This window comes from Argentina silus, assembly GCF_951799395.1.
Source record: "Argentina silus genome assembly, chromosome: 5".
Taxonomy (NCBI): Eukaryota; Metazoa; Chordata; class Actinopteri; order Argentiniformes; family Argentinidae; genus Argentina; species Argentina silus.
The window spans coordinates 1,440,175-1,462,831 of NC_139659.1; the positions used below are offsets into that span (position 1 = coordinate 1,440,175).

General features: G+C 48.1%; 1 protein-coding gene across 2 annotated transcripts in view; it reads right to left on the minus strand.

The window, feature by feature from the left end:
* ptpn13 (protein tyrosine phosphatase non-receptor type 13) overlaps nt 1-22,657 on the minus strand; it is a 54,839-nt gene that overhangs the window by 26,182 nt on the left and 6,000 nt on the right. For both annotated transcript variants that reach the window (XM_083670279.1, XM_083670278.1), the window contains exons 3-9: nt 17,246-17,412; nt 14,937-15,002; nt 14,547-14,732; nt 13,324-13,417; nt 9,032-9,682; nt 1,049-1,141; nt 542-641 (exon numbers count right to left, since the gene is read on the minus strand). In XM_083670279.1, the coding sequence (XP_083526405.1) occupies nt 542-641; nt 1,049-1,141; nt 9,032-9,682; nt 13,324-13,417; nt 14,547-14,732; nt 14,937-15,002; nt 17,246-17,412 (1,357 nt within the window). The remainder of the gene's footprint in view (nt 1-541; nt 642-1,048; nt 1,142-9,031; nt 9,683-13,323; nt 13,418-14,546; nt 14,733-14,936; nt 15,003-17,245; nt 17,413-22,657) is intronic.

A 22,657-nucleotide genomic window follows, 5' to 3' on the forward strand; every position in this document is an offset into this window, starting at 1 on the left:
ACACACGTTACCATGACAGCCCCATGCTCCACACAGCCCACAGGCTGAGGTTACAGGTCACATACCAACCAGCAGGGGGCGCCGGAGAGCCACATATAAAATAGCACATACCTCACAGGTAAAGGCTGCTTTGGGAAGTAAAACACGACCTTTAGTTGGTGTGAATGTTTGGAAATGGCAATTTCCAAACATCTCTATCTCTAGCTTAGCATAAACCTTGGACCTCCAAGAAGACGTTACTCCATGGTCGGCCTCCCGTCCTGGTCGGCCTCCCGACCAGCCTCCGAGAGGCTGAGTTGTGTGCAATGTGATTGGCGTGAGAATGAGCTCACCCCAAGATACCTTGTAGCTGAACATTAACAGGTGCTTAACCAGGGTCAGGGGTATAACGCGCTGTCGGAGGGGGGACCCTGAGAGGTCTGTGTTGGGGGGGGGGGGGTCTTCTACGACCCGCATGAGCAGACAGGAATGTGTGTGTGTGTGTGTGTGTGTGTGTGGTGGGGTGCTCAGGCAGGTGAAGCTAGCTAGCGTAGCGACATACCTGTGCCTCTGTGTGGTGTTGTGGCTGGTGAGGGACATGGCGTCGTGCTCGGAGAGAGCCACCTGGGAGCCGTACCTTCTCACCTCCTCCGCTTTCTTAACTGGTGGGATAAGAGATAAGACCAGAGAGTTCTGTTGGTTCTAGATTACAGTACACGCAGACACGCACGCAGACACGCACGCAGACACGCACGCAGACACACACGCAGACACACACACACACACACACACACACACACACACACACACACACACCTCAATGACTGGGGATCACACGGCTAGAGAGAAACTGAAACCAAGAAATGACTCAGAGAAAAGCCACTCCCACTGATGGAACAATCCTGATAAGAGATACATCTAGATGATATTCAGTATCTGTGTGTGTGTGTGTGTGTGTGTATGTGACATGTACTTATGTATTGTGTGTGTGTGTGTGTGTGTGTCTGTAATATGTACTTCTGTATTATGAATGCCCAGTGGTAACTGAGGACGTGCATTTCTCCGGTACCTTGTCTGTAGTCTGGGTCTGAGGAGGTGACAGAAGGACTTTCGCTGGAGGAGCTGTAGTCACTGTGGTACCTCCGGTGGGTGTGGAGAGGGTCTAGGACACACACACAGTCAAACATTTACTCCCACAGCCAAGGAGTGAGGGTGTACGTGACTGACATACACTTTCATGGTCAATATTTGAAGCAAATAGACCCCGTCTTGAGTTTGTTTTTGCGTTGTGTGGTATGGGAAAGACTATTATTTTTCTTTAGTCACAGTTCAATGTAAGGTAAAACGCATAAATCACGTTTTTCATTTCTGTATTAAGGAACATGTTTTGACCGATTTAATCTTTTACGGTCCAACAGAAAAACAAACGAAACAAAAACAGCATTTCTACATTTCTCAAGGATTTCAATCTAATGGAAAATGGTCCAGACGCGGGCAGTCTCTTTCCAACTGCAGGAATTTGAGTCTCCAAATACTTCCTGGACTGAACATAACCCAACGCCTGGAGACCAAAGACATACAAATATCTCCTGCCACGGCGGATAAACAAACATGTGAAGATGGCATGAAAAATCCCTATAATCAGACTGAAAGCAGCATAAATACCAGGTCAAGCCAAGCGGCTTATAGATTGCCAAGTGTTGTGAATTGCCCTGCCCTTGGGGCTTGTGAGAGTTGCCTGGTTGGAAGCAAACGCATTGGAAACTCTACAGGCCAAGTTTCACTCTGACTGTTTGACCTCTGCTTCTAACAGCACGTCTGATGACAAGACACACAAGACGTCTCTTTGTGCCAAAACTCACCTACTGGACTAGTAGTGGAAATGGTGGCAGAACAACATCCCACTTCTGTTTGTCACGTTGGATTGATACGTAGGAAAGACAAACAAACCACAACAACACAACACATGAAGATACCACAACCCACCACAAGCTGTTTCATCCTCCGTACAGCTGACAGAACCAGATCGTCCTGCTGCTGGAAGTATCAGTTTGCGCTGCATAGCTCAAGTACACGACATTCTTCAGCGACCTGCTCAGACACTTGGTTTCAAAGATACATCTTCGCACCCCCCCCTTCCCCCTTCCCCCTCCCCCTCCAAGATCTCTTAAGAGAGCTGATTTAAAGTCAGCAACAGTAATAATGCTAGGTAGGCAGATAGACTGGTTCACCTGTCACCTAAAATAGCTCTTGACTTCAGGCACTTCCTGTCGTGGTGACTCACAATCTCTGAGAGAATAGTGCCACACAACGGGCTCTTGTGACCTGTGAGGCAATATTTCCTCCATTTACTACATTTACTTTGGTGAGGGAGGGAGGGAGGGAGGGAGGGAGGGAGCCAGGCTCGACTTCATGACTTCACCTTGACTTCATTCTCATAGAAGAGCTGTTGTCATCTGTAGTGTCAGCTGCAATGGATGTTTGCCCTGAGTGCATTGCATTTGTGGCCCTTCTGAAGAGCATCTACCTAGGAGAAGTATTGAACTGCACCCAGTGAAGTCGGGGGCTGATTCATCCCGATATCGACTCTGATTTCTGAGCACTATCAAGATGCTATGGACATGGTGTCCTTGTTTGATGGGATAAACAGCACATCGAAAACACAGAAATCACCTCTACTTCGTGGAACACTAGTGTAATACGTTTTCAGAATTTCCGGTGAGGGAGTGGGTTGTTTCTGACGTGACTATAATCAGGGTAATGGATATAAAAGGACTGCTGGGGGGGCGGGGGGCGGGGGGGGGGAGAGAGGGTTAGAATGGTATCAAACACATGCTATTCCTCATACCGTTCCATGCATTACAATGAGCTTGTCCTCCGATTTCTACCTCTACTGATTCAGACTGTCATTACACTGATCTACCTCCGTATAACCTGCCACCTCCACCAGCCTCCACTGGTCTGAATGTACATTTCCACCAGCATTTCAAATGGACCAAATACTTCACTTCGCCCACCAGTCGAGTCTCGGGCCATTGTTAAGAGTGACGCACTGAGCCAGATGACTCACGGACGGTGGAAACGCACTACAGATCCCGACTAACGGCAGGCTGAGCTGCTGCTGGTAGGACCGTCATTGTGCCCTGTAGTAACCCAGCATGTAGGAGTCGGTACACGCCTGCCAATGTACCGGCAAGTCTGGAACCGTCTTGACGTTTTACATGGGGTGTCTCTGTCTCTCTCTCTCTCTCTCTGGCTTGCTTCCTTCCTTCCTTCCGCAAAACCACGTCAGGGTTGAAGGGTGTGTGACCCAGAAGGATAATTAATAGTCTTCACCACAGTGATGGAGAGATTTACGGCCCACCTCACACCGAGTAGAACAGGTTGAGGGGGGTGCTGAACACACGTGGTCCCAGCTCCCTGGCAGATCTGATCCATGGCAGATAAAACACTGAGAGAGAGATATATCTACATGTTATATTGGGTCTACAGCAGGTTGACAAGGGGCCATCTTTATGAGTACACCAGCCGGCTCTCTGATGTCAGTTCTGTGGTCCATCTAACCAACAGGGGGTGACTCATGACCATGACCTCTTATAAAACCACTTCGAACAGCTGTTCTATTACTTTTTAACCACCATATAACCTTTTAACTCAATTCAGACAAATTAAATTAAAGTCAATCTGTTTATGTTGAGTGAACTTCTGGCAATGACTCCCCTAACAGCTCCGCGGAGGTGCAACAAGGAGTTAAAGCAGACGGGGTGTGTTTGGGCTGCGGGGGCCGGTCCCTCAGGAGGACACTTCCATTTGCAGTCCACACAGGTGCTTCCTGACTGCCTCTCCTCTCACACCGTCTGCTGTCAAGAGAGTCAAGTGGAGTAGAGACGCGCCTCCTTTCCTAGGGAGAGCAACGGGATCTGGCCCTGGTTTAGCCATCAGTGGGTTCGGTCTGTGGTGGTGTGGGAGGGTGGCAGGCACGGCCAGGAGAGAGGCCGTGGAGGGAGGAGGCGTCAGTGGGGTCGGAACGCGCCCCAAACTAATCTGGAATGAACATTTCAGCATGAGCTCACTTCACTCTCTCCCCACGCCAAAGCACTCAGAGAGACAGACAGAGGGGGGGGGGGGGGGGGGGGGAGAGAGAGGAGGAGGGGGGGGGTGAAACAGGGACAGAGAGAGAGAGAGAGAGAGAGAGAGAGAGAGAGAGAGAGAATGACTCAGGTACAAGTGGGGAGGCACTTTCTCTCCCTCTTCTCCCTCTCTGCTGTGTGTTGATGATCATTATTGCCTGGGAAGCAGAAAATGCAAATAGTTTGAAAATGGAGACAAAAGATTAATGAAGCAATTACGAATGGATTCACACAGGTGGATTAAGAGTGCCTCCATTCTGTGTAAACTATTAATCATCCAAATTAACCTGTACGAGCAGTACCAGGAGGTATACAGACACAGGTAGGGAGGCTTGAGCTACAGAGAGAGAGAGTGTGAGGGGAGGGGGGTGAGGGGAGGGGGGTGAGGGAGAGAATGATTTTTGCTCATTATCAGCAGTTGTTTTTCATCTGAGCTTAAATGAGTGTGCATACTGAGGCTTTTTATCAACAGCGGGACACCATCCATAATTTACACTCCAATTGGCTTTCGATCAATCAACGCCACTTCGAGTGTGGCTCTGTCTGTTGAAGATCCTAGACCAGCTAAAAAAAGAAAAAAAGCTCTCTGAAAAAAAAAGAAAAAAAAGAAGAAAAAAAAAAGAATGAAAAAAAGTCCAGACTGAAGCTTTTTAAACACATTAACCTTCTGCTTGTGTTGTACTGTCTCCTGGTTCCCCCTCTTCCTCTGAAAACAGCATAGAAGCTTCTACCACAGGCTTCAGGGGTGTTTCAAGCTGAGAGGGGACACAACTCTAGACACAAAGATTATTTACAGTCTGGTGGCCCCGGGGAGAAGGAGAAGAAACTCCCACCAGAACATATGCTAAGTGGATAATCATAGCGTGCTTTAACTCAGCATTTCCACAAACTTTGCTTTACGCAGCAAAAGCACGATACAAAGACGCTTTGTGACAACCAAAATGTGTTTAACTCACCAACTGCCAAATAATTCCGGAACACTCTCCACCTAGAGTGCCAAGTGTTCTATGTGGTATCTACCTAGCAACAACACTTTGATTGGCTACAAAATGAAGCATCATAATTTATGCATTTTTGGTGAATAAAGTCACCCTTGGATCTCTAGAATGTTGACAATTTGGACCACTTTAGTTACCCTTGGCACAAAATGAGTTTAACACACACACACACACACACAATGTTATTTGGTGCAATGTATTATTATGCCCTTTTGATAACTTCAGTGTAATTAACCAAAACTAGAACATTAGATTAAGCTCGTGTCTGCCTCCAGTCTTAACCAAGATGACTCAAACAGAACAACACTGCATCAGAAGAGAAGCCTTACTGCAGGGATCAGGACATTCAATGGCCTTAACTGTAGCATGTCATGCATTACGTCATCCAGAGAGTCAGCTGTGGCCCGTCTCTTCCCTAGAAAGGCATGCAAGGGAAGCTCACTAGCCCAGGTTCCTCTGTGGCACGCATAGGAAGTCCACTGAGGCTCTGGGGTCACTCACATGCCTAGGGGCCGTAAACCTAACAAGCGTTTGCCGAACTGCCAGGTAGGAACTGCTGAGGGCAGAATGAGAAGGCACTGTTTCAGGTTGACTAGGCCTGAATCTGGACGGAGCTTGAGCTCGGACCTTTGATCTCTTGGTGACAAAACACTCTAGAACTTTGCTTGCGACAGCTTTTCTTTTTTTTTTTTTAAGTCAACAAGCACTTTTTTTCCTTTTTTCTTTTTTTTACGATTTGGAAATCTTTATGCCCCTCCCCAACCATAAGACTTCCCTATCCCGGCCCCGGCCCCGGCCATAACACTTCCCCAACCCCAGCCCGGCCCCGGGCCTCAGCCTATCCCAGCCCGGAGTCACATGACCCACTGCCAAGCACCGGAAAGTCCAATAACATTTGGAATTCCCTCATCCGCTACACATGACTCCAATTACAGGGACCTCAGAGCCGGTAGGAAACTTTGTACTGATTGAAGCACCTTGGCCCTAAAAGAGGGAGGAGTGTGTGTGTGTGTGTAGTGTGTGTATATGTGTGTGTGTGAGAAGGAGAGTGTGTGTGTGTGTGTGTGTGAAGGAGAGTGTGTGTGTGTGTGTGTGTGTGTGAGAAGGAGGGTGTGTGTGTGTGTGTGTGTGTGTGTGTGAAGGAGAGTGAGTGTGTGTGTGTGTGTGTGTGAAGGAGAGTGAGTGTGTGTGTGTGTGTGTGTGTGTGTGTGAAGGAGAGTGTGTGTGTGTGTGTGTGTGTGAAGGAGAGTGTGTGTGTGTGAAGGAGAGTGTGTGTGTGTGTGTGTGTGTGAAGGAGAGTGTGTGTGGAGCGAGCCAGAGCTTAGGCTGCCATGTAAACAGGAGGAAACCGTAGAGCATTAACCACTGCTGTGCCATCACTTTCAGAAGGAAGAAAAAAAAAGACCAAAAAAGAAAAGAAGAGAGGAAACGCAGCCAAGTAACACATCTATGAGGTTTGCGACAAAACGCTCTGTGCTCAATTACCCCCATTCATAGCGGAGTAGGGTTGGAATAGGGCTGGGGTTGGAATAGGGCTGGGGTTGGAATAGGGCTGGGGTTGGAGTAGGGCTGGAATAGGGCTGGGGTTGGAATAGGGCTGGGGTTGGAATAGGGTTGGAATAGGGCTGGGGTTGGAATAGGGCTGGGGTTGGAATAGGGCTGGGGTTGGAGTAGGGTTGGAATAGGGCTGGGGTTGGAATAGGGCTGGGGTTGGAGTAGGGTTGGAATAGGGCTGGGGTTGGAGTAGGGCTGGGGTTGGAATAGGGCTGGGGTTGGAATAGGGCTGGGGTTGGAATAGGGCTGGGGCTGGAATAGGGCTGGGGCTGGAGTAGGGCTGGGGTTGGAATACAACAATATTTTGGTTCCAGCCATCGCGCACTCCCAGCCGGTTTAATGGCCGCCGACATTCCTTTGTGTCAGCATTGGTCTCTAATATCATCCATTATTTTCTTATCAGGGGTTGAGAGCAGTGAGGAATGAACAGAGGGTTCCTGCACATTCACACAGGCAGCTAGGCAGGCGGGCGGGCGGGCGGGCAGGCAGGTAGGCAGCACAATACACTGGGCTCATTCACCATTCTCACTGCTCTGGTGCACTGGAAGGAACCTCTCCTCTCCTCTCCTCTCCTCTCCTCTCCTCTCCTCTCCTCACACCCCCATATTAAATAAAAGAAGAAACAGCCTCAGATATAATGAGTAGATGGAGAAGGGGCAGAGAGAAGGGAGGGGATGGAACAGGGGGCAGAGCCAGGGAAAAGCCACACTGTCAAGGAAAAGAATGCCTTTTGGTTGGTGGCTCAGTCAACGTTAAAAATAGCTGCCAAAAAGCTGGGAGTTGTTGGAGGAGGAGGAGAAGGTGGTGGAGGAGGAGGAGGCCGGATAGGAAGGCCCGAGGTCGGTTGGTTTATTATACTGGGGCTGTGCTTCGCTCCTCTGTAGGGGGGGGGGGGGGGGGCTGGCTGGCTGGCTGGCTGGCTGGCTCCAGATGGCCACCAGACACAGACGAATTAGGAGAGGATGTAAACATTAACGCGCCACATGTGACTCCGGGAATATAAGTAGAACTTCTCAGAATTCAATAAGCAGAATAACCAGAGTAGCTTATGGCTCTCGTGGCTATGCTACTGCTGCTGCTGCTGCTGTGTCCATGCACCATTGTGTCTGTGTGTGGTAAGTGTACAGTGTGTGTGTGTGTGTGTGTGTGTGTGTGTGAGTGTGAGTGAGAGTGTGAGTGAGAGTGTGAGTGAGAGTGAGAGTGAGAGTGAGAGTGAGAGTGAGAGTGAGAGTGAGAGTGAGAGTGAGAGAAAGTGTTTGTGTGTGTGTATGTGTGTGTGTGTGTATATATATATATATATATATATATATATATATATATATATATATATATATATATATATATATGAGTGTGTGTGTGTGAGTTTTTGTGTGTATGAGAGGGTGTGTGTGTGTGTGTATATATATATGAGTGTGTGTGTGTGTATATATGAGTATGTGTGTATGAGAGAGAGAGAGAGAGAGAGAGAGAGAGACTTGGCTTGTGTCTGTGTGGTAAGTGTACAGTGTGTGTGTGTGTGAGTGTGAGTGAGAGTGAGAGAAAGTGTTTGTGTGTGTGTGTGTGTGTGTGTGTGTGAGAGTTTTTGTGTGTATGAGAGGGTGTGTGTGTGTGTGTGTGTGTGTGTGTAGTGTATATATATATATATATATATATATATATATATATATATATATATGAGTGTGTGTGTGTGTATATATGAGTATGTGTGTATGAGAGAGAGAGAGAGAGACAGAGAGAGAGAGAGAGAGAGAGAGACTTGGCTATATGTGTGAGAGAGAGAGAGAGAGAGAGAGAGAGAGAGAGAGAAAGAGGGAGAGACTTGGCTATATGTGTGAGAGAGAGAGAGAGAGAGAGAGAGAGAGAGAGAGAGAGAGAGACAGAGAGAGAGAGAGAGAGAGAGAGAGAGAGAGACTTGTCTATATGTGTGAGAGTTAAAGGGCTAGAATTATCCACGTCTCTAATTAGAAGCAGGCATTTGGAAACCACGGTAACACTGACTCATGCGCTCTGGCAAAACAGGGCCGCACCACAGTATTCACTTGAAAACCAGCTTCCCACATAGTATTTACTGATGGACAGCCAGAAACCTCCCTCTCCAGACGAGCCAGTCTTCTCTGTCAGCGTTCACGTCATCTCTCACACATCCTCACCTTTCCAAAAACATCGCAGCAGCGGCCCAATTCCCTCTGGAGGCCTCATGAGTCTAGGCCTAGCTCGCTATATCCCTCGTCACATACAGACCCACAAGACCAAGACTTCTGACACTGTTAAATCCAAACGAGGGAGGTCGGGACCTCCACATGTTTGACGTTTAGCGAAGGGGCTCGAGCGGGGGTGGGGGGTGGGGTGGGGTTGGGGGGGGGGACTCACCGTCCATGGCTTGCCGGAGTACCTCCAGCTTCCTCTGCCTCTCCTTGATGCGGTCGTAGGCGCTGGTGAGCGCCGAGCTCACCGACAGAGCCGAGTGGTGGTGGGCTGCCTTCCTGCCGCTCTCCAGCCCCCCAAAGTCCGAGTAGCGGTGGGTGGCATCCCTGCTGGCCCGCGAGGCCGACTTGTGTCTGCTCGCCGAGCGGGTGCTGAGCGCGCTGCTGCCCCGTCTGGCGTCCTCCAGCGCCCCGAAGCGGAGCATGTCCGGGTCGATGCAGGCCAGGTCCACTGACGAGGCCCAGTTCTTCCTGGCTTGGCCGAAGGGGTCTCCCCCCCGGTGGGGCAGGGACCTCCGGTCCAACTCCACTGGTCTGCCTCTCTGCTGCTGCTGGAGATGCTGTAAGTGCTGGTGGTGGGGGTGGGGGTGGGGGTAGAGTTCGGCGGAGGACTCAGACCCAGGGTGGTAGTCCGAGGGAGAGTACTGCAGGGCGGTGCCCCCCACCTCCTCCCCTCCTCCTCCTCCTCCTCCTCCTCCTCTCAGCAGGTCCTGGATGGGGAGGGAGCCCATGGAACGACTAAGCCCACGGTTCAGAGACGCCTGCTCCTGGCTGCGGGCGCGGTACCGTTCCAGCACCCGCGGGGCTGCGCTCCTCCCTGGAAAAGAGGGACAAAACAGGAACTTCCATCAGAAAACACGTCAGTGACTCAGCGGCTTAGAATAAAATACTGAAAAGTAACTTTACAAATCAAGTTATGACAAGCATCGTCATTAAAAAAAGGAGTGACTAATCACAGAATAGACCACAGCTGTTCCAGATATATTCCAGTATTCCAGGAAATACTGTTACCACACAGACTGTTGATATATTTCATACTGTAGCATATCGACTCCTTTCAATGGTGCACAGGGGGGAGGATCATCACAAAACATAAAATATAATTCCTTAATAACTACTTGAAAATTGCCGACAAAATCTGAGAGATAATATATCAGTTGGGATTAATTTCACCAGGGTGGTGGGGAATTAGAATTGTTTTTTAATTGGTTAAATGAGGAGTGCAGCACAATGGGGGCCTTCTTGTGGCTAAATGCTTCTCCAAACTCCCTCTTAGTTCTGCTGCTGCCCCACCATGACATGTCTATTAGACACGGCAATTGTAGCGCTGTCAGTCACAGCGAGTGGGAGGGACGCTAGGCTAGGCTAACGGATGGTTTTCCCTTACCCAGACTACTGACTCAGCGCTGGGGAGAGCCTCTACACAGGGCCGTTATTCTGGGCCTCGAGAACACTGCAGTACTGTAGAGGCCAAACTCAAAATGTCAGCTACTTCAATCATTGGCAATAAGAGCCATGGTAAACGCATTACGATCGATGACCCAGACAGTTAGGGAACGTCTCATGATCTTGGTACAGCACCAGCGCCGCGGGCCACATACTTGTTGTGTCGGTATCCAGAATAAATGTTCAAAGGAGGAGGAGGAGGAGTCGGGGAAAACTAGAATGGGAGGAAGGTCTTACAATCGGCCATTGATGAGACTTAATCAAATCAATTTGCTGAATCTTTCACGGTGCACGAAGAAGCAGAGAAGAATCAGAGACGCACTTGTCAGCTCCGGACATTGACATGGTACTGGAAGATCATCCAACTCGGGTGAGGTTCTGGTTTGGTGAATAGTTTCAGATCAAAATGAGCTTTTGTATAGATGCTTGTGGCATTGCAACATGTTACTTCAAAACAGATTGTAACAAACACGCCTCCAGAAGGTTCCTCCCAGGCTACTTGTCTACACAGTGCTTTTGCTCTTGTGACTTAGAACTTTGGTATCGTCTTTCCAGACCATCTCTACAGACAAACAACAAGACCTTCTGTTTTAGACAGAGAGAGCGGATAGTGTGTGTGTGTGTGTGTGTGTGTTAGAGAGAGAGAGAGATGAGAGAAAGACGATTGAGAGGAGCGAGATAGAGAAAGAGAGAGAGACAGAGAGAGAGAAGGGAGGGAGGGTAGGCCTATAAAACACTGCATGTGGTGCTTTAATCTACAAAGCATATGCTCCCCCTCTTTCCAGAGAAAAAGAGAACATCAAAGAGAGAATCTCTTCCAGGAACACAGCAGAGGCAGACAAGGACAAGATTGATGGCAAGAAAATTTAAAATCGAAACAAGCATTGTTTTGAGACTCCCTCTCCATCTTGCAACATGAGAGAAATGTTGCTACAAGTTTATCTATCATTAGCGGTGGGTAAACTTTCCCTCAGACGACTGCAGTTACGCAGAAATGACGACAAACATCAAACAACCCCAGCATGAAAACAACAGTCGTTTCCTACAATCAAAACTCCTACCAACGAAAAAAATTTACTCCTTGGAAAAATGACGAGAGCTTAAGACAAGTGACTAAGGCTCTTTGCATGTACTTTCCCTCTGGCTGGCCATGACCCCAAAGAAACAAAGCACCCGATACAAGCACCCAGACCAGCTTAGCCACTCCGAAAAATGTATCTCTAATCAATACCATGCGCCCCAGTTACATAACCAGGATCTCTCTCTCTCTCTCTCTCTCTCTCTCTCTCTCTCTCTCTCTCTCTCTCTCTCTCTCTCTCTCTCTCTCTCTCTCTCTCTCTCTCTCTCTCTCTCTCTCTCTCTCTCTCTCTCTCTCTCTCTCTCTCTCTCTCTCTCTCTCTCTCTCTCTCTCTCTCTCTCTCTCTCTCTCTCTCTCTCTCTCTCTCTCTCTCTCTCTCTCTCTCTCTCTCTCTCTCTCTCTCTCTCTCTCTCTCTCTCTCTCTCTCTCTCTCTCTCTCTCTCTCTCTCTCTCTCTCTCTCTCTCTCTCTCTCTCTCTCTCTCTCTCTCTCTCTCTCTCTCTCTCTCTCTCTCTCTCGTCATATTTTCCAAAAGTAAACCCTGTTCTGGTTTTGCGGTGTTGTGCTCCTCGTCGAGTTTCACTTTTTACTCAGACTGTCCAGAACGGGGGTGTTTTTATTCCCCCTCTCAGGGAGAGTTGGCAGGAGGAGACGTCAGGGTTGGTTTTCCTCCTGTGTAAAGCATCTCAGTAAGTGAGCAGGGCCTCAGAGAGGACGAAGAGGCTTCGTCTTAAAGTAACACGCAGAAAGATCCTCGATGTTCATGCCCAGAGGTGCACTTAAAACCTCATTTTACACCACATCTGAAGATGTTTTCCATCTTTAGGTGGGACAATAAAGGACTTAAAGCACCCAGACCTTCAGTCAGTTCCCTCAGCTAGACTTCGCATACAGTACACCACACACCGGGGGAGGCTGGTGGAGGCAGAAATCGGAGGACGGGCTCATACCATACCATTTCTTATTCCATTCCATGCCATTACAATGAGTCTATCCTCTGATTTCTACCTCCACCAGCCTCCCCTGATACACGACACTTCCAGCTCCACCTTTCATTGCCTACTACAGTTCTTCTCACACGAAACCTCTTTTTGACAGCCAGTCAATCATGATCTCAGCCTTGGCCACAGTTCAGAACACTGGGAACAGTCAGCATTAACGATAAACATATACAACCCGTTGGAAAGCAAGCATCATCAACTAAACAAAAACTCCAGTACGCCGTCCAGACTTGTCGAGGCCAGCATGCCTCCATATGAGACGTCTCTGCACTTGCCTACTTACTGAGTGCTGAACAGTGGAGGCAGAATTCGGAGGACGGGCTTTACATGCATTACAATGAGCCCGTCCTCCGCTTTCTGCCCCCACCGGCCCCCTTGGTACACTCCCTTACACGGTTGTGGCTGTTGAGGCCTGTCACAACCAAGTCTGTTTACATGCTGAATCACTTCCTGTCCCAGCACCAGTCACATGACTAAGCTACAGTAGATCCAATCAGATCAACTCCTCAGGTTCATCCACCATGACTGGGACTCCACTATGAATGACTCAAATGATACAAATGTTCAACACAACAATACTCCAAATTTAGCATTTAAATACATTTCTGCCCACATCCAGTTATGGGTGGTGCTGGGAAACGTAGGCAAAACAAGTGGTAATTCCAGGGAAATACTGTGAGGAAAACTGCTTTGATGTAACTCTGTTTGGGAAACAGGAAAACCTCACAGTTCCCCAAGGACATCCACTCTTGTGCAGCTGATTGGTTAGGAGTCTGACACAGTGGTTGGCCTGAAAGTGGCTAAGTGACAGAGACAGACAGACAGACAGACATGCCTGACAGACAGACAGACAGACAGAAAGACAGAGGTTTATCTACTGTCACTTGTAGCCTCTAGGCAGAAGGTTAACACAGAGGAGCTCGTGTTACCGTACCTGAGGGAAGGTTTTTGCCCCGCAGCCTCTCCCGAATCTCCTTGCTCCGTTCCGGAATGGACTCCCTCTCACTCTGGGAGAGCAGACCATCCAGCTGAGAGAGAGAGAGAGAGAGAGAGGGGGTTAGAGAGGAGAGAGAGAGGAGAGGGGGTTAGAGAAGAGAGAGAGGGGAGGTTAGAGAAGAGAGGGGGTTAGAGAGGAGAGAGAGAGGAGAGGGGGTTAGAGAGGAGAGAGAGAGGAGAGAGAGAGAGAAGAGAGAGAGGAGAGGGGGTTAGAGAGGAGAGAGAGAGGAGAGGAGAGAGAGAGGAGAGAGAGAGGAGAGGGGGTTAGAGAGGAGAGAGAGAGGAGAGAGAGAGGAGAGGGGGTTAGAGAGGAGAGGGGGTTAGAGAGGAGAGAGAGAGGAGAGGGGGTTAGAGAGGAGAGGGGGTTAGAGAGGAGAGAGAGAGGAGAGGGGGTTAGAGAGGAGAGGAGAGAGAGAGGAGAGGGGGTTAGAGAGGAGAGAGAGAGGAGAGGGGGTTAGAGAGGAGAGGGGGTTAGAGAGGAGAGAGAGAGGAGAGGGGGTTAGAGAGGAGAGAGAGAGGAGAGGGGGTTAGAGAGAAGAGAGAGAGAGAAGAGGGGGGGTAGAGAAGAGGGGGGGATTAGAGAAGGGGGGGGTAGAGAAGAGGGGGTAGAGAGGGGGGGTTAGAGAAGAGAGAGAGAGAGGGGGGGGGGGGTTAGAGAAGAGAGAGATAATCATGTTGACACAATGAGCTTTCTCTTTTAGCTGTAGGCGACAGCAGGTCTACAACGCCCTGTCTGAAGTATCAGAAGATGGGCTTTGTTGTTGACATTCTTCATTCATCAGAAAACACCACATTGTGCTGAGAATTATCAGATAATGACCTATTATCATCAGGTAGCTTCACCTCGATGGCAGCACTTAGCCAACACAATGCAAGGCCGTGTGACACAGATAGAGTACACCGGTTCACATCATACCACTCAAACTCTTTACACTGGCTTCAAGGTGTGTGTTTACGTGTGTGTGCATATGTGCATGCTCGTGCCTGTGTATGTGTGTGTGTGTGTGTGTGTAAGCACGCACTTGTGTGCCTGTGTTTCTAAGCACACGTGTATGCCTGTGTGTGTGTGTGTGTGTCTGTCTGTGAACATGTACTCGCATGCCTGTGTGTAAGCACACATGCGCGTCACTGTGTGTGTGTGTAGTAAGGGAGCTACTACACCTGTGAGAGGCTGCCCAGCACCAGGCGGACCAGCTTCCTGATGTAGGTGAAGGAGGGCTCACAGCTGGAGCTGCGGATGTGAGCGCTGCAGGCGTCCAGCACGGTGCGCACGGACATGCGGCTGAGCGTGGTGTCGTCACACATGTTGAGCAGCATGCTGTTCAGGTGCTCTCCCAGTTTCATGGGCTAACACACACACACAGGCACACGGACACACACACGGGGGGTCAATGACATAACATCACTTTCAAGAGCTTCTATTAGTGGTAACAACTAATACATGGTTGTTGTATCAACTTTAAAATGACATTTGTAGGACCTATTATCATTATTTGCATACAGATTTTCAGATGGCAATCAGGAAAAATGTAGCATTGGTTGAAGTTGTACCTGACTTTGAGGGATCTCATAGTCTGCTCCCCAAAAGAGGGTCATCCCAAGCGAGTACATGTGCATCTGTAAATAATGGATACCAATAAGGATGTTATTACAGGAGGTTATCGAAGAACAGCATCAAAGAATTTCCAATAGTTCAACACTATTTTGTTGAGTGGTGTGAGCAGAACCACCTGCTACTCAACATCAGCAAGACAAAGGAGATGGTGGTGGACCTTAGGAGGACTATTGTCCCCCTGTCTCCTGTTTCCATCCAGGGAGAGGACGTGGAGGTGGTCCAGAGCTATAAGTACCTGGGTGGTGCACCTGGACAATAAACTGGACTGGACTGGTGACACAGATGTCCTGTTCAAGAGGGGCCAGAGCCGGCTTTATTTCCTGAGGAGGCTCAGGTCCTTTGGTGTGTGCAGGACTCTGCTGAACATGTTCTACCAGTCAGTGGTGGCCAGAGCAGTGCTGTACGCGGTGGTATGCTGGGGGGGCAGCATCAAGGAAGGTGACACCAAGAGGCTGAACAAGCTTATTAGGGAAGCTGGTTCTGTCCTCAGTGTCACCCTGGACACTGTGGAGGAGGTGGCCAATAGGAGGATGAGGACCAAACTCCTGGCCATCATGGACAATCCCTCCCATCCCCTACATGTCACTGTGGCAGAGCAGAGAAGCCCCTTTAGCAACAGATTATTATTACAACCACGTTGCACTAAGGAGCGCTATAGGAGATCTTTTCTGCCTGCCACAATAAGACCGTAAACTCCTCCTCTGGCTGGCTCCATCAGGGTGATCAGAGTCAGGCTGGGAGATGTTAAATCATACTGGACTGTTGTTACTGTATATAATGTTTCAGATTACTATTTTAATTCTATTGTATTATTCTATTGTCACTTTATTTTGTTGTTGTTGTTTGTGATGTGAGCTGCTGTAGTGCCTTAATTTCCCCTCGGGGATCAATAAAGTACCTATCTATCTATCTAAAGAATGAGAGACCTCTACGCACACATACAGGAATATAGGTGGGCGAGGGCCCGTCGTATTTAAGTATGACTCAGATGAATCGAAAGTGTAATCTCATTTAGAAACTGCCAAGTCTCATTTAAATCAAGTAGCATACTTAGTTAGGTACTACTGTTGAGTGGAAACGGAGGAGGAGAAAATAGAACCTCTGACTAATAAAACAACACGGTGACCCTTTGTTCTGTTCTGAAACGGAGCTAAAAGTAGCTAATGTGGTAAAGTAGCTGTATGTATCATCTCAAATGTTCTGAGAAAAACACGCTGTCATTTTAATAACCACTCGGACCATGTGGGCTAAATTCGGTCTGCGTAGGTCCTTCATGCCTAGATCCGAACATTTTTCCATCTTCCTGTCCTAACAGTTCTTCGCAGGCTCCAGAGGAGAAATCACTTCCCCTTGAAAGTTGGGCTTGGTAAAGGAAAGAATAACTTTGGAGATTGCCAAAGAATGCAACACACACACACACACACACACACACACACACACACACACACACACACACACACACTTCAATGTCTTTCAGGAACGACACAACCTTAAAGAGATATGCTAGCATTTAGAACGTTAAGAATGTGAAGTTCACAACCTCCCCGTACCGCAGTTCTATGCTCCTAGTTGTCATTACAGAGCAGGCATAACGTAGCAAATAAAAACAGAATATCATACGAAGCATTGTCATCCAATAAGTCATAGACACACACAGTTGACCGCATTCTGAAGAGAAGGATACAAAGCTCATTGTGTCCTGAACAAACCCAGCTGGAGGGAGACGGCAGTGACTGTGAACTGACTGAACATGGACTGTGCACCACACTGTGTGTTGAGGTATGAGATTCCTTGCCAGAGACAAAGAGGCCAGTCTTAAGACACAGGGCTCTTACCCTTGGATACCCTTGGTTGGATTTAAATGGCCAGAAGGACAGGGAAATGATGCATTCCATGATCTGGGGTGTGTCATACAGTCTTATTTTGTATGTTTTTGCATAGGCAGGCTGCATGCACACACGCACACACGCACACACACACACACACACGGACAGGCAGACACACACACACACACGGACAGGCAGACACACACACACACGGACAGGCAGACACACACACACACACGGACAGGCAGACACACACACACACACGGACAGGCAGACACACACACACGGACAGGCAGACACACACACACGGACAGGCAGACACACACACACGGACAGGCAGACACACACAGACAGGCAGGCAGAAACACACACACAGACACAGACAGGCGCGCACACACACACACACACAGCTACCATACCTTCTCTATATCAGAGAGTGAGGCCAGACCGAGGCCGTCCAGGACCTCCGGGGCTGTGAAGGCCCTGAGGTCCTGCTGCGTGACGTTCTCGTCTGTGAAGGAGATGCTGCCGGAGGGCATGAGCAGCAGGGACCACGGGGAGATGATGAAGCCCAGGGCCGAGGGATCTGAGGACACACACAGCACACGGCAATGTTGGAGCAGGACTACAATCACCAAAATGCAACATTGAAAACACTCAATGCAGTCTGTCGAATGGATTAGCATCACAGATCACCAGTGCATTAAGCCTGAAAGTGACGGATCTGAGGGGACACACTGTCAACAGGAGAGCAGGACTAGGCTATATTACAACAATCTTCATCTATATGAGTCCGTCATACTATATTAGAAAAACCACTAAATAAAACCATAAGGCATAGACATACATCACCATGTCACATTAACAGTATATCTACCATAGTGATAATCCCAAAGCTGATTGAAGGCTAACAGTTGATTGTAATAACAACATAGTCGCCAATCCATGGTGCGCAGTAGAAATATCACGAAGGTTACATTTCTTGCTTTGCCTGTTGGCCTTATCAGTCATTCACGATGACTAAGTAAAAGAAAAGGACGCGTTCCTTTCTTAACCGGGCGAGAACGGTTGAAGACCAACAGAAACTGAAAGGAATGGCTCCACGCAAATCAAGTAATTCTCTTTTCCTACAAAGCCACACTCCGAGGTTTGGGTTACAGTGAGCGCTTTAAAAAATATACAAAGGAATGTTTGAGCAGCACTGCAACATTCCTTTCTTGCGCTGATATTTCACTCCGTGGGGAATATAAGAAGGGCTTATGATGTGCGGCACAAAATATACGTTTTCTCGCGGGGTGGAATTCGCAAAGTAAATAAATGTTTCCTGTTGAACACTTGCGAGCATCTCGCCAAGATCTCACTGGAAAAGTGACCGTTTGATGTAATTTACTCCATCTATACCATTACTCAAGCCACAATCATATCAAATGTCCACAGTTGGTAACACCCATACTGGATGGTTTTAAATCCAATTCTGAACAAACTGTCCAAAAGGCAATTCAACTCCAAAATACAGTACACAATGGCCTTGAAGGAGAGACCCTACTGGAGCATTGTTAGTGTGCCCCAGGCAGATTAGCCGCTGTCTGTATCATTAGGAGTTGGGACTTAGACAAATTATCAGGCAGAGGGCCAGGGAGTTGTCCTCTAAAAATAGCAGCACAAACTGTAGCATGCTACCACGTTTTATCTCCCAAAATCCACCAACAGGCTGTGGGCACTGGACATCACAAGACCTTGTCGTCTAGAAGTGCAATGATCGGCAGAAACTGCTGCTGGCCTGGCCCCTTAGTACTCAAAACATTACTTAGTTAAACAAATCACATCATACTAACATGGCAGCAAACCGCTACTATTTACACATGAAATATGAGCGCCCCGGGGGTGGTGGAGTGTTTGGACAGCAGGGCTCTTTCACAGCTACAGAGTGGTATCCTGGGGGGTGTCTTCTTTGCAGTTTCTCAGAGGCCTTTCCTGGCTGAGAATCCTATGGGGCCTGCTTGTAAACGGCCCTTTCTTGAACTTTCTTAAAGTCGTAACACCTGGTTTATCGCCACTGCGACTCTTTCTTGGAAGCAAGAGCACAAGACGCTCACATGTACAGCAAATGAAACAGCTGAGTCCTATCAGACCGAACTGTGTGATTCATAGTTTTGAGCAAATAATATCACATTATTGAACTGATAATAATGACATTCCGTTTCACTAACTAAGGAGGCACAGACCAACTGTCATTCTGTCATTTGAATTTCTGAAGATGGTAGGTAAAAGTCCTCCTCTCAATACCAAGGTCTGGAAATCCGGAAGAACTGGTTTTGACATCTGGTTCTCATCGCAAATGCTTCACTCAGCATTCCCAAACCGTGCACACAAGTATTACGCCACGATTTATTAATCATGGCTGTAACTATATATGGGGAGCAGTAGCTGACAACGCCAGTCTAGCTGACAACGCCAGTCTAGCTGACAACGCCAGTCTTTGCTGCTCCCAGTCGTCTCTTCCGATGGCCCCCATTTCAGTTATTGCCATTGTACAAATTGCATTAGTCAGCTGTTCAAGATCACAATACCTTGGGGTCTTGAGGTCAAATTCAAATGTCTGAATGTGACAAGTTCGCAAGGAATTTAAACATTGTATTAGAATGCAGAGGACATCAGAATTACAGACATATTTGTATGTTGCATAGATAAAAGCTCTTAAAAATCAAGGACGTCTGTTGTTAAAACTTGAAAGAAACCTAAAGCTCCTCGAGGACTGCAGCTTGGGGGGGTGGGGGGGGGGGCAAGGCTAAACTTTACGTCACCGGACAGTAGCGCTCCTGAATCCTGAGATTGATGCCGAACAGGCTGCATCACACCCTAGGGTCAGATAGAGGGCCAATTATACAGAAGCCACACTGACTATTATAGTCAGAGAGAGAGGCCGTTTGGATGTCTGGTGTGAAAGAAGCTGAGGATTGTCTACTGACCCCTCTGACTCAGAACCGTCTATTGAAGAGAAGAAGACATCAAGGGGTCTGATGCATAGTTGTGACCAATCAGTGTTCAAGGAGACTGGCATCCGCTCAGAGAAGAGGAACTGAAGTCAGGCCTTTTGAACCCCATCCATGTGAATAAAGGCAGGCAAGCGTCAATAAAGCAGCCTTTGTTTCAGAGCTAGCCTGCAAGCTAGCTAGTTAGCTAGAAAGCACAACCCCCATATCCTTATGTCAAACAATATGGACACTGGGTTGTCCACCAGCAGCTTGGGAAAAATTAACAGGAAATATAAAAGAAAACCTAGGCTAAGGACACATTTATTCAATTAATTCTGCAATAGAGCACCTCAATGACAGATTTCATTAAAAATGAGAGGAATCCTAAAAATCTATCACAGATTTGTTTTAATTGCCAATGCCAAGCCATCATATGGAAGTGCTCACTGACACAGACTTAGCATGCAAGATTCAAATATTTCCACATTAAGTGAGGTAACTATTGGCTGTTGAGCAGGATTACCATGGTTAGTAGGAAAGTGCTTGTTTACATTTCAACTGGGCATCGGGGCGATGACATCTGCTCTCATTTGTCTCACACAGAAGACAGCAACTTTTGACAGTGGCTTACACTCACAAATACGATATTGAAACAAACACTGTCAGTCCATACGTGAAATATGAGAGAAGATTGGAAAGTCCTGTCAGTCAGTCCAAGTACTTTGAATACAAAACCATGATTACATATCTTTAGTTCTTGTCCTGAAACATGATGTCCTGAATGACGGTGCTTCTTCCACTGTTGAAGTAGATGACAGTTTACACAACTAAGCAGAGCGACAAAAAATACTTCCAGCAGATGATAGTCATGAGGTAGGAGCAGGGAAAGCAGGAATCAAGTGGTCATTGGAGGGTGGGGGACAGCAGAGAAGTGAGGGAAGGTCAGAGAGGTGAGGGACAGCAAAGAGGTGGGGGACAGCAGAGAAGTGAGGGAAGGTCAGAGAGGTGAGGGACAGCAAAGAGGTGGGGGACAGCAGAGAAGTGAGGGAAGGTCAGAGAGGTGGGGGACAGCAGAGAGGTGGGGGACAGCAAAGAGGTGGGGGACAGCAGAGAAGTGAGGGAAGGTCAGAGAGGTCAGGGACAGCAGAGAGGTGAGGGGTCAGAGAGAGACAGAATCTGAGGGTTGTGTGGAATCTAAGCATGCAACAGAGAAGATACAGAACTGGAGACAAGGGCTCCTTTCCATATCAAAATAAATGTTTGCTTCAGTGCATTCCCTTCACTTCACTCAAGGGGGGGGGGATCCCCGTTTTACCCAGATGTAAGATGGCGGTGAACTGCAGGGCGATTCCATTCCGTTGTTAGACTTGTGTCCACTAATATCCCCTTCACCAAGTCAACAAAAACCATCCCTTCAGCATGAAGGGTATCCCACAATTCATTGCAATTCATTCAACACAGCCGAACAGCCGTTAAAGTACCCAGAGAGGTATGAAACAGCGACCACTAACGGTTGTTCAGGCTTTCCCTCACTCAATCCCCTTCACTCAGGTAGAGCTCACTCACAGAAATGTCATCAAAACATCACTGAAGGGCGCATGCACTCGATAAGAGGGAGCAAGGGTCAATTTGGAATGGAGCCCTGGTCTTCACAAATCATGGAGTGAGTTTGAGGTAGAGGTTGACAGTCGCTTAAAAAAAAAAAGAAAAAAAAAAGAAGAAATCTTGTCAATTATCTGTACTTATCCCTTTAAAAAGGTACAAGGATGACACATGCAGTGTGTGGGTGGTTAAGGAGTGTTTAGGGTCAGAAGGAAAACAAATCAGGCAGCCGAGATAGTGAGAAAAACACAGCTCCAATTCACAACAGTCAGCAGTGACATTCATCGTGCTGTAGATGAAAAGAAAAGAAGGAACGCCAGGAAGGAGGGGTGTCTCAGGCAGGTTTTAACTCCACTCTTTTCTGACAGGACCTGAGGAACTGGGGAAACAGGATAGAACAGAAAGCACAAGGGAAGAAAAGTAAATCACAAGATTCATCATGTTTTCAATGACGGGTGCTTGTTAAAACACATGGCCAGAGTGTAGAAGCCTGTGCGACAGTCCACCTCGCAGTTAAACTGCAACCCATAATGCTCGGTAACCACGGTTGACTTTGACCTTAGGGGGGGTGACGGCTTTGTGATGTCTTGTTGCTTGGTTGTCCGGCCACTATCTTCCCTAACGACACAACAGAGGGGCTGATTTCCAATTCCCCGCTGATTCTTGACCCTTCTCCCTGAAGAACCAAAAATCCCCCTCTATCCCCCTCTGTAGTCTAGCCCATGCTTACACCAATCCAATTCTTTTAAATCCATGAGGGGGAGTGAACTTGTAACCACTTCATGGAAGAGGGTAGGGAATCAGAACGCAAGCAGACAGTTAATCTCAAAAGCCTTTCCTCGATCTCTCGCATCGTCTACCCTCAGCTCCTTCTCAAAAAAGCATCGGAGGAGAACATCAGAGGTTCTTCAACCTCCATGTGTGTCTGAGAGGGAGGCTAGAGAGGACACAAAGAAGAATTTTTCGTCCCGGAGAGTGAATTCTTCCAGCAAAGCCGTCCGCATAGAAACATGTTTTTCATCAGTAGTACTACTGCAAGGGAGGCTGGTGCAGGCGGAAATCGGAGGACGGCTCATTGTAATGCGTGGAACAGAATGAGGAATGGTATTAAATGACATGTTCCATTCTCTTCATTACACTGAGCCCGTCCTCCGATTTCTACCGATTTTCTATCATCCTCCACCAGCCTCCCCTGCAGTAGTGTCAGATAGGTTGGTGGGCTCGTGCCTTTCTGCCGTGCCTTTCTGGTAGGTC